At 44.5% G+C, this 12,476-nt stretch overlaps 1 protein-coding gene across 2 annotated transcripts in view; it reads left to right on the top strand.

The window, feature by feature from the left end:
• The window catches only part of LOC130291014 (diacylglycerol O-acyltransferase 2-like), a 49,669-nt gene extending 37,784 nt beyond the window's left edge, over nucleotides 1-11,885 (top strand). For both annotated transcript variants that reach the window (XM_056539333.1, XM_056539332.1), the window contains one exon: nucleotides 11,322-11,885. In XM_056539333.1, coding sequence (XP_056395308.1) covers nucleotides 11,322-11,476 — 155 coding nt within the window. In that variant the 3' untranslated portion in view covers nucleotides 11,477-11,885. The remainder of the gene's footprint in view (nucleotides 1-11,321) is intronic.
• Nucleotides 11,886-12,476: the final 591 nt, after the last annotated feature.

Raw genomic sequence — 12,476 nt, 5'->3', positions numbered from 1 at the left:
TCAATCTAACAAAAGAGACCAATGATTTGTTTACCACCAAAGCCTGATGCCACAACTCTATTCTCCTCCTTCTTTATATATCCTCTGCCTTTTGAATTGCCCATTCACTCCTGTTACAATCTTATAAACTCTCTAATCTCTGTCACTCTTCTGAACCTCCTCATGTGTTACCAACCATACCAGAAGGAGGGTATACCCATCTATAGACAGCTGTTATGCGGTTAACAGTATACTGGCTAGCTGTAGAGAGGCCTATCATTGTGAGACCAAAGGGATAATGTTTCTCCTTGACGGGAGCCTCAAAAAGATGTATGGAGACTTACACATCATTCATGCTCCACTAGGAATTCCGGGAAGAAGCCATCTTATTGAAAGTAACTTTCTCCTAATGTAAGTATTTGATTTAGATTAATCTGTGGATTTAAACCAAGCCAGAAAACTTTGTAGAAGTAGAGTATACACACTTAAGACAACCGCTTCAGGTACTATTTACAATCATTCATCAAATCACAAACGCACTGGATACAAAGTCACTGCACTAACTGGATCTCAGTATAATACACATTTCACAAGTTCTAAATAGCACAAAAGTACAACATAGTGCAAAGGCACATATCCTACACTATACATTACACTAATGTACTATATCCACAGTCTAATAATGCATCACGTGTCAGTGTTAGACTCTGGTTAGAAGCCTTAAACATTACTGGGGATTAACCCCTTAAGGACCAGGCCATCTCACACCTTAGGACCAGAGCGTTTTTTGAACATCTGACCACTGTCACTTTAAACATTAATAACTCTGGAATGCTTTTAGTTATCATTCTGATTCCGAGATTGTTTTTTCGTGACATATTCTACTTTAACATGGTGGTAAATTTTTGTCGATACTTGCATCCTTTCTTGGTGAAAAATCCCAAAATTTGATGAAAAAATTAAAATTTTTGCATTTTTCTAACTTTGAAGCTCTCTGCTTGTAAGGGAAATGGATATTCCAAATAAAAAAAAAATTTATTCACATTTCCAATATGTCTACTTTATGTTTGCATCATAAAATTGACGTGTTTTTACTTTTGGAAGACATCAGAGGGCTTCAAAGTTCAGCAGCAATTTTCCAATTTTTCACAAAATTTTCAAACTCACTATTTTTCAGGGACCAGTTCAGGTTTGAAGTGGATTTGAAGGGTCTTCATCTTAGAACTACCCCACAAATTACCCTAATATAAAAACTGCACCCCCCAAAGTATTGAAAATGACATTCAGTCAGCGTTTTAACCCTTTAGGTGTTTCACAGGAATAGCAACAAAGTGAAGGAGAAAATTCACAATCTTCATTTTTTACACTCACATGTTCTTGTACACCCAATTTTTGAATTTTTACAAGGGGTAAAAGGAGAAAATTTATACTTGTATTTGTAGCCCAATTTCTCTCGAGTAAGCACATACCTCATATGTCTATGTAAAGTGTTCGGCGGGCGCAGTAGAGGGCTCAGAAGGGAAGGAGCGACAAGGGGATTTTGGAGAGTACGTTTTTCTGAAATGGTTTTTGGGGGGCATGTCACATTTAGGAAGCCCCTATGGGGCCAGAACAGAAAAAAAAAAAAAACATGGCATACCATTTTGGAAACTAGACCCCTTGAGGAACGTAACAAGGAATTAAGTGAGCCTTAATACCCCACAGGGGTTTCACGACTTTTGCATATGTAAAAAAAAAAAAATACATTTTTCACTAAAATGTGTGTTTCCCCCTAAATTTCACATTTTTGCAAGGGTTAATAGCAGAAAATACCCCCCAAAATTTGTAACCCCATCTCTTCTGAGTATGGAGGTACCCCATAAGTTGACCTGAAGTGCACTATGGGAGAACTACAATGCTCAGAAGAGAAGGAGTCATATTTGGCTTTTTGAGAGCAAATTTTGCTCGGGGGGCATGTCGCATTTAGGGAGCCCCTATGGTGCCAGAACAGCAAAAAAAAAAACACATGGCATACCATTTTGGAAACTAGACCCCTTGAGTAACGTAACAAGGAATAAAGTGAGCCTTAATACCCCATAGGGGTTTCACAACTTTTGCATATGTAAAAAAAAAAAAAATGTTTTCACTAAAATGTGTGTTTCCCCCCAAATTTCACATTTTTGCAAGGGTTAATAGCAGAAAATACCCCCCAATTTGTAACCCCATCTCTTCTGAGTATGGAGGTACTCCATAAGTTGACCTGAAGTGCACTATGGGCGAACTACAATGCTCAGAAGAGAAGGAGTCATATTTGGCTTTTTGAGAGCAAATTTTGCTTGGGGGGCATGTCGCATTTAGGGAGCCCCTATGGTGCCAGAACAGCAAAAAAAAAACACCACATGGCATACCATTTTGGAAACTAGACCCCTTGAGGAACGTAACAAGGAATAAAGGGAGCCTTAATACCCCACAGGGGTTTCACGACTTTTGCATATGTAAAAAAAAAAAAAAAAAAAAATGTCACTAAAATGTGTGTTTCCCCCCAAATTTCACATTTTTGCAAGGGTTAATAGCAGAAAATACCCCCCAATACCATTTTGGAAACTAGACCCCTTGAGGAACGTAACAAGGAATAAAGTGAGCCTTAATACCCCATAGGGGTTTCACAACTTTTGCATATGTAAAAAAAAAAAAAATGTTTTCACTAAAATGTGTGTTTCCCCCCAAATTTCACATTTTTGCAAGGGTTAATAGCAGAAAATACCCCCCAATTTGTAACCCCATCTCTTCTGAGTATGGAGGTACCCCATAAGTTGACCTGAAGTGCACTACGGCGAACTACAATGCTCAGAAGAGAAGGAGTCATATTTGGCTTTTTGAGAGCAAATTTTGCTCGGGGGCATGTCGCATTTAGGAAGCCCCTATGGTGCCAGAACAGCAAAAAAAAAAAAAAAACATGGCATACTATTTTGGAAACTAGACCCCTTGAGGAATGTAATAAGGAATAAAGTGAGCCTTAATACCCCACAGGGGTTTCACGACTTTTGCATATGTAAAAAAAAAAATTTTTTTTCCACTAAAATGTGTGTTTCCCCCCAAATTTCAAATTTTTTGCAAGGGTTAATAGCAAAAAATACCCCCCAAAATTTGTAACCCCATCTCTTCTGAGTATGGAAGTACCCCATAAGTGGACGTCAAATGCACCACGGGAGCGCTACAATGCTCAGAAGAGAAGGAGTCACATTTGCAAATTTTGCTGAAATGGGGGGGACATGTCGCATTTAGGAAGCCCCTATGGTGCCAGGACAGCAAAAAAAAAAAACACATGGCATACTATTTTGGAAACTGCACCCCTCAAGGAACATAACAAGGGGTACAGAGAGCCTTAACACCCCACAGGTGTTTGATAAATATTCATGAAGTGGGATGTGAAAATGAAAAATTAGATTTTTTTTTACACTAAAATGCTGGGGTTACCCCAAATTTTTCATTTTCACAAGTGGTAAAAGGAGAAAATGTCATTGTAAATGTGTAAATACATTTCTTTGGAGTAAGTACATACCTCAAGTCTGGGCGTAAACAGCGTGCACACCGGTCTCAGAGGTGCCGGAGATCAGTCAGGGTCCTTGAGCTTTGGCTTTCTCCTATGGAGCCAGAACAGTGGGACCCCCCCCCCTAAAGGGGCATTACATGGGGTAAATAACTGGGGTACACTAAGTAACTAAAATGGGGTACAGTGGGACATAATATTATAAAACAGATTATGTTTCCAGAATGATGACCCAGAGCACAGCCAAAACAAAAAAATATGCCCGCCCCAAACCCTATGCTCTGAATCATCATTCTGGAATGTGATATGTGTGGCCGTCCCTAACTTGTTGCCTCAAATGCGCACCCCGCTCAGGTGGAGAGAGAGCGCTGCGCATTTGAGGCAACATAAAAAGTCCCCGATGATAGTGACTCAGTGACCCATGACCCATTTTTTATAAGAAATACCCCCAGAGGTCTTATCAGTTTTTTTTTTTTTTTTTTTTTTGGGATTAAATATTTTTTTGGGCAATTTAGTGGTTTTATGGGGTTAAAACTTGGAATGTACTCTGGACTTGGTACATTTGGGTCAAATTGTGGAAAATTAAAATGAAGAGGGAAAATTTAGAACTCCATGGAAGTGTGATACTCCCTGAAGCAATCCTTAATGCAGAGGCCCGGATTATCTGGGCAAGTGTCACATTGAGTGGTGGTGTCCTTCCGAATCCCCCTCTTGTAACACACTCTGCATCTTTTCTGGGCTCGTTCCTTCTTTCCAGTGTGGGGGACCTCACCTGGAAAGTGTTGGCCTGGGACGATCCTGGCACCTATTACTTCAGTTCCTTGGGAAGTCCGGCCTGCTCTTTCCCGGTCGCCAAAGATCAGGACCTTTAGGACTTCTTCTTGGAACTGGAGGAATGTCCCTGTGTTGCCAGCGTTCTGGGACAGTACAAAAGAGTTGTACATGGTAACCTGTACCATGTAGACCGCAACTTTCTTGTACCATACCCATGTTTTCCACATGGCGTTATATGGCTTGAGGACTTGATCAGAAAGATCAACTCCCCCCATATACCGATTGTAGTCCAGAATACAATCGGGCTTGAGGACCGGTGTTGTGGTACCTCGCACAGGAACAGGTGAGCTTCCGTTGCCATGAATAGTGGTCAGCATAAGGACATCCCTCTTATCCTTATACTTGACCAGCAACAGGTTTTCATGGGCAAGGGCACGGGACTCACCCTTGGGAATAGGTATCTTAACAAAATTTAGATGGAGGCCTCTCTGGTTTTTCCGCACGGTCCCACAAGCGGACGTGGATCTGGCGGCAAGGGATGTGAAGAGAGGGATGCTGGTATAAAAGTTGTCCACGTACACGTGGTAACCCTTAGTTGTCCACGTACACGTGGTAACCCTTATCCAGCAGTGGGTGCACAAGCTCCCATACAATTTTTCCGCTAACACCCAGAGTGAGGGAACAATCTGGGGGTTCAATACGGGAATCTCGTCCCTCATACACTCTAAACTAGAGAGTGTACCCGGAGGTACTCTCACAAAGTTTATAGAGCTTCACGCCATACCGCACCCGCTTCGAGGGAACATACTGGCGGAAGATGAGTCTCCCCTTAAAACTGATTAGAGACTCATCAACCGAGAGCTCCCTGAGGGGTACATAGGCCTCGAAAAAATAAGGCCCCTAAGTGATCGATGACTGGCCTCACTTTGTAAAGCCGGTCATAGGCGGGATCACCTAGGGGTGGACATGCCGCATTATCTGCATAATGCAGGCATTTCCAAATGGCCTCGAACCGCCTCCGTGTCATGACCATACTGTAAAGCGGGGTCTGGTAGAGGATGTCCCCGCTCCAGTACTGTCTGACACTTGGTTTTTTGACCAGGCCCATATGCAGCAAGAGGCAACAAAATGTCCTCATTTCTGCTGCATCAATGGCGCACCATTCATTGGACCTGGCCAAAAAAGAATCAGGGTGGTGGGCGATGAACTGCCTGGCGTACAGAATCGTCTGCTCCACCATGTGATTGACAAAACTGTCACTGAAAAAATAACTGAAATAGTCAATTTCAGTGAATCCAGAATTGTCAATCCGGATTCTGGAGTCGCCAACAAACTCCGGAACCCGTGGCTGATAACCCTCTGGGGGTCTCCAGACAGGTTCACTGGAAGGGGGCTCCGGTACACTTGTCTGGGGGGTCGGACTCCTAGTACGAGCGGCATCACCACTCGCACTAGTGCCGGCCACTGGGCCACTATCATAGGGGGTGCGTGGCCTCGCCTGGCGGCGTCTCCGCCGCCGTGCAGGGGGCTCATCATCAGTACTAGATGATGAGGAGGACGATGAAGAACACAGAAATGTTGGATCTTCATCGTCCTCACTGACAGATTCGGAGTCGGAGGCAAGAAAAGCGTATGCCTCCGCTACCGAAAATGCCCGGCGAGCCATCGGGGGGCTAATGCAGCGCCCTGAACCCCTAATAGGGCCCGGGTCACACTGAAAAACTGCAGAAGACCCTTGGGGACCTATTAGGGGGTCGGGGGGGGATTTTTTATTTTTTTTTTAACTTTATTTTTTACTATTTACCCTACCTTTCTCTGGGCTGTATGCTTTCCCTGATCTATGGGGGGCTTCTTTTCTTCTCTGGGGGCTCCGATCTCGGCAGAGGGAGGGTCCCGGTCTTCCTCCAGCCGCTCTGACCGCTGACTGAACTCAGCCAGCGGCGGGAGCTGCGGGAAGATGCTGTTAACCCCTCCCCTGCCGGCTGCTATTGCGATCCTGGGGGGGGGCGAAATCGCCACCTCTCCATAGATACCGTGGGTGATAGGGGGTGTATCATACACCCCTGATCACCTTGTATCTCCGGGTCAGCGGGTCGCACGTGACCCGCATCGCCGGAATAGCCGCAAATCACATGTGTGAATTCACATGCGATTTGCGGCGATCGCCAACATGGGGGGGGGTCTAATGACCCCCTGGGCATTTGCACGGGATGCCTGCTAAATGATTTCAGCAGGCATCCCGGTCCGATCCCCGCCTGGCGCACGGTGGGGACCAGAACTGCCCATGACGTAAATGTACGTCCTTGGTCCTTAAGACCCAGGGTGTCGGGACGTACCGTTACATCATGGGTTCTGTAGGGGGTTAAAGACAAGTCAGAGAACTCTCCGGACGGAGAGTTTACTCATTTGTAGATAGCTGTTTCGGGGCTATTGTTCAGAAGAGCCACAGTGCTAAAAGTAAGCACATTTGGGGAGATTCATCAGAACCTGTAATCAGTGGTACAGTTGCCAATGGCAACCAATCAGTTCATTTTTGAAAAGGCCACAGAAAAATTAAAGAATCAATTTGATTGGTTGCTATGGATAATTGCTCCATTCTTCCTCTGCATAGGTTGGGATAGAGCTTCCCCGTTGTTCTTAGAGGGAGAAGCCCCAACTCCATGCATTGTGTAGTGGCGGTGTTGGTTACTGCAGTTCTGCTCTTATTCATTTGAATGTAGTTTCCCTGTAAGCACCTTTTATCCTCAACCATAAGGCTCATGTGTTTTCCTAGATGTACAACTAAAATTGCAGGAAATTCAGTACAAATAACTGGCAGCTTGTGGATGTGGTAAGAGGCGGCTTTACTTTGCAGATAACTGATAAGCCCCCAACTAGGTGGAAGGTCACAAATCGGTTTATGTAGAAAAAAGTTGCGGTGGCGGTCTCAAGGAAGTAACCCAAAGTCGTGGGTATTGGTATAAAGTAAATAATTTATTTTTTACAGCATAAAGAAATTAAAGAAAATAAATAAATAAAGCAAGATGCGTTTCAGGAGTCACAGCTCCCTTTATCAATTGCAGGTAGTTGCTGTATGGCAAGGTGACAGGTATGAGAGTTTAAATACAGGAAAAATGGCGCCAAAACTAGGTGAGCTGGTGACGTCATATGGGATGGATGTCGGGGCCAGGTGTGGACCGGGCAATGGAGACCTACATAGTAAAACATTTTCAATAAAAGAGCATGAAAACCACGTAAAACATGAAAAAATGCATAGGTGTATAGTCTTTTACAGGAGTAATTAGGTGTTAAAACTGAACCGTGAGAAATGTCCGTAGTGGCGACCAATCAGAGAGCTGCCGGTGTCCGTTGGACCAATCAGGAGGCAGTGGGCCGAGGCTGTCATCGCTGTGCTGGGTTGCCGTGGCAGGTACTGAATGGAGACGAGCCTCTTGAAGTTGATTGGTCGCTCGCTGTGAGATGGTATAAAGGTGATCAATCAGGAACGGGCCGTACATGACTGTGTACAGTTACGCTGTCATAGGGAAGGTCATCCAAACATGGGGATAGTGGGCTAGAATCTGATTGGCTGTCCGTGATATCGAGTGAGCCAATCAGAGGGGGGACCTATCAGTCCGGGTATCAAGACTCTGTAGCTGGTGGCGGTAAAATGTCTTTAAAAAATGTCAGCCAATCGCTGCTGGGCTGGTCCGGGTGGTGGCTAATCAGGATTGAGACGTGTATATCCTCTCCGGGTGATTCCTAGAGGCATCGGCGGCAAATCTTTTTTGAAGAATACGACCAATCACTGCTGGGCAGGTCCGGGCGGCAACCAATCGCGAAGAGGGAGGTATTTTGTCGACCAATGACGAAGAAGGAGGTCTTTTAGCGCTGTTAGAATGCCGGTATCAGACTTTATCTTTGTCCGGTCGGGCTGTCACCCGATCTGGTGGTCATCGGGGTCTGGATCGCACTTAGAATTTTTCATGGAAGGGCTATGAGACCTGTAAGGGAATGAAGATGTGGTTTCCCAGTACAGTTACATTGTGTCAAGCTATTGTAGGCCCTGTCAGATTGAGACCTCCAGTGTCCTGGGGGATCCCTTGCAGGGACTCAACCATTTCTGATGTGTATTTGCACTGTTATAACTTAGCAATCCGTTATTAGGTGTCTGTAGCTTTAAGTATGTTACCTAGCAACCTCATGCTTAGTCAGGGTATGTGAGAGTGGAGGACTGAGGGCTAGACTAAACTTTTGTGTAAGGTGTAATATTATGTTATTACTTGTATGTAACTTTTTTGTAAATCCTAAAGGGGATACAGACAACTCTATGATCCACAGCTGCCTGGCCAATGGGCTTTAGTTTAGCCTTTCCTTATAAAGGGTGGCATTTCCTGAGAGTAGGAGAGTAGAGGAGTAAAGGAGTTGAGTTCAGAGTACAGAGTGAAGAATCCGCAGAGGAGTGAGAGCAAAGATGAGAGAGAGATAAGAAAAGCATGAAGTAACCCCAACTAATAGCAAGCCTTTACTTCAGCCTTGATCAGAGAATTCCTAAAGGACAATTCATTATCTTCCGGCGAAAAGCCACAAATCTACCGACACTTCAGTAAGTGACTTTAATCTCAAGCCTAATATAGCGCAGACCTAAAACTCCTAGTCCGGCCGTAAGAGCCAAGCATATATGCAATATCAAGTCCAGGCACTGCAAGCTGTGTGGTCCTCTAAAGACTGTCTGTTAACCTTTGGGAGACTTTGGTTGAGCGCTGTGGAGATTGTATCACCTATCTTAAAGTTAGTAAAGCCTCCATTAAACTGCAACCTAGTGTGGAGTCAATTCTTTCCTTGCTAGCTTGAGGGGAGACGGAGTTCCCCGGACCTGTAGTACCCCGGGAGATACCAAGACTACAGTGGCATCACGTGACATTAAGGGTTAATACCATCCGACCCTGGGTTCATAACCCCCCCAAGAACCAAGTAGCTAACCCCAGCGTAGTGGCGGTCGCGGGTTTCACTCGTGGTCACCACAAAGAGATAGAGGGGAGGGGAGAGACAGGTGGCTTATGCGACGGCTTGGTGTCATCTTGCCCCGCAGTGAGGAGGCATCTGGTGTCTGGTGCGGCTGTCACGATGTCATCGGGACCTTGTGGCTTGTCTTTAGCTGGTCTTGGTGAGGCAGGTGGACTTGCATTCGAACAGCAGTGGGTGGGGGTGTGGATTAAGTTACGTTTTCGATGTACTCATTCAAACCCGAGAGTGTCAAAGTTTTAAGGGTGAAAATCCAGAAATGTTTACGTTTTCTCAGTACTGCAAAGCGGTGGGCAGTGTCAGCGAAGATGTGTTCAATAGGTGTGATGTGTGGCACCTGAAGTTGCTGCTGTGTTTTTCGGCTGCATGCCTGGAGACACTGTGGAGTTGATACCCCTTGGTGACATTGGATCTGTGCTTATTGATACGCTGATTCAGTGGTTGGATGGTACGCCCGACGTACTGAAGACCACAGGGGCACTCGAGGAGGTAGATCACATAGGAGGTGCTGCAGTTAATGAAACTCTTGATGGGGTAGGTGATGTTGGTGATCCTGTAGGTGAATTTGGTGCATTTGTTTGCAATGCTGTTGCAGCATTTGCAAAGGGGTTTGCTGCACTTGTAGGAGCTGGTGACAGGTGGGGTGTCCAGCAGGGTGGTTTGCTTCTTCGGTGCTTTGAGCTTGCTGGGTGCCAGCATATTTTTTAGGGGCCTGTTCTTTCTGAAAGTGATGTTAGGTCTGGGTGGCAGAATGTCTTTTGAGGAAGGGGACCAGCAGGAGAGTCTTCCAGTGGTCAGTGATGATCCTTTTGATGAGTTTGTGGTCATCATTATAGGTAGTGATGAAAGTGAAGGAGTGAGTTTGCTCAGGTGGGTCATTGTTGGTGACCTTGGGTTTCAGGCACTCTTTTTGTGAGAATTTGCTTGCCTTGAGCTTGCTTTGGTTGATGGGTGAGGTGGGGTAACCTTTGGATTTGAAGCGCTGGTCCAGGATTTTACTTTGGTTCTCGAAGTCTGAAGGTTCGGTGCATTTTTTCATGTTTTACGTGGTTTTCATGCTCTTTTATTAAAAATGTCTCCATTGCCCGGTCCACACCTGGCCCCGACATCCATCCCATATGACGTCACCAGCTCACCTGGTTTTGGCGCCATTTTTCCTGTATTTAAACTCTCATACCTGTCACCTTGCCATACAGCAACTACCTGCAATTGATAAAGGGAGCTGTGACTCCTGAAACGCGTCTTGCTTTATTTATTTATTTATTTTCTTTAATTTCTTTATGCTTTAAAAAATAAATTATTTACTTTATACCAATACCCACGACTTTGGGTTACTTCCTTGAGAGCGCCACCGCAGCTTTTTTCTACATTTCTGCATTCTACATACGGACCCACCCCTGGGCTCCGTCCTCACGCTGCAGGCCTGCATACCAAGCTACCATCACCGGCAAGGGATACGCTACCCCCCACCCGGGTACCTACCTACACCAGCTAGAGACCTACACCGCACCCGGCGCGACCTCCGCTTTTTTTCTGTTATATACGAATCGGTTTATTGCTGTGATGATGCAATATTCTCATAAGCTCTAAGTTAAAGTAAATACCAATAATGATTACGATGTTCACCTCATTGTGAGGTTCAAGAGGACCTGTGGTCAATTCTAAAATTGCTATGTACTGGTTTGTATAGATTCCTTAGAGGGGGCTGATCACAAACCTTTTCACACTTTGTCTATCTGCCGTCCATTCCGGAGTTATGTGGTGTTTTATTCCCATCTCACATATTCCTGAATCCATCATTATGGTGTGTATATGTTGGCTTTTTGGGCCGGGGATATGAATAACTTACTTCCCTACAGTATGTGCTTTCCTCGCTTTCCTCTGAGTCAGTCAGTCTCATGACATCCTGCTGAGTGGATTGATAAACCACAAAAATGATGTAGTTACTTTGATCAGACTTATGTAACATAGTTTAGTGTGTTTAATGTTATAGAAATGTCCTCATTAACCTTTGCTCTTCTCCCATTTTCTATAGTTGGAGAGCCAGTCACTGTGCCTCAGATAAAGGACCCAAGCCCAGAGATTGTGGATAGATATCACAACATGTACAAACATTCTTTGCTAAAACTTTTCCATGAGCACAAGACCAAATATGGGCTGGGAGAGAATGCTGAGCTGCACATCTTGTGACAATCGTCAGAATGGCCGAGCTAGAGAACTAGTTGTGACCATTTCCCAATAGGAAGTACAATGGCTGCATCTTTACATGTGTAAACATTTTTTGCCTGGTTGTTAATGTGACAGGCTACTAGAGGAATAACCATGGACACATTGCTAAAAGAAAAAATGGAAATGATTGATATAACTATGTACCAGATCTGGAGATATACTGTGCTATATTCAAATATAAGACATTACTGTATATGTATACTGAATATGCCTATTCTGTATATTACAGACACATATACAATGTATACATGGAATGTAATGATAAGGAGTTGAACATGCAGTCATCTACATGTTGGATAGTGCATCTGTATATGAAGATGTCCATGTAACCATGTTGCTTGAAATATGTGTTTTTATACTTAATAAATTAATAAATGATTAGATATATAAAGATGTTTACTGTATGTGTAAGCCAGGGCCAGACCATAAAGCAGACCTGGCACACAAACACCATCGACCAACACATTATATTTCAGAAAAAAAGAGGTGCACAATGTACTGTGACAAATTTTGCAGCTCTTGATACTATTTAATTGTTCCTCTGTATCACTAGTTAATGCCCGTTATTATAACTGACGTTATTTTTACTGAGCATGCTCAGAAGAGGTGACATCAGCAGGCTCCTGCAGTGCTGAGGGACTACTACTACTCCCATCATGGAACAGACTTGTGTCCATGATGGGAGTAGTAATTCCCCACTGCGGGAGTCTGCCGATGACTGGAGCGGTTACATTAGTGTTTGTACTGCTACTCCCATCATGGAACAGACTCTGTTCCATTATGGGGTTTGTAGTACAGGGGCTGAGGGATTGATCGCACCGGGTCTCACTTCTGACACCCGATGCGATCAGAAGTTATTAAGCAGGGGAGCTGGCAGCATGGTCCACAACCCTGCGATCACGATGTATTTTTTACTTTCATTTTTAAATTCCCCGCTGGGTGCCCTGAATGGCCGGTACTG

This window comes from Hyla sarda, chromosome 9, assembly GCF_029499605.1.
Source record: "Hyla sarda isolate aHylSar1 chromosome 9, aHylSar1.hap1, whole genome shotgun sequence".
NCBI classification, from domain to species: Eukaryota; Metazoa; Chordata; class Amphibia; order Anura; family Hylidae; genus Hyla; species Hyla sarda.
The sequence above is the reverse complement of the archived record's forward strand: the minus strand, read 5'-3'. Positions and strand labels throughout refer to the sequence as shown.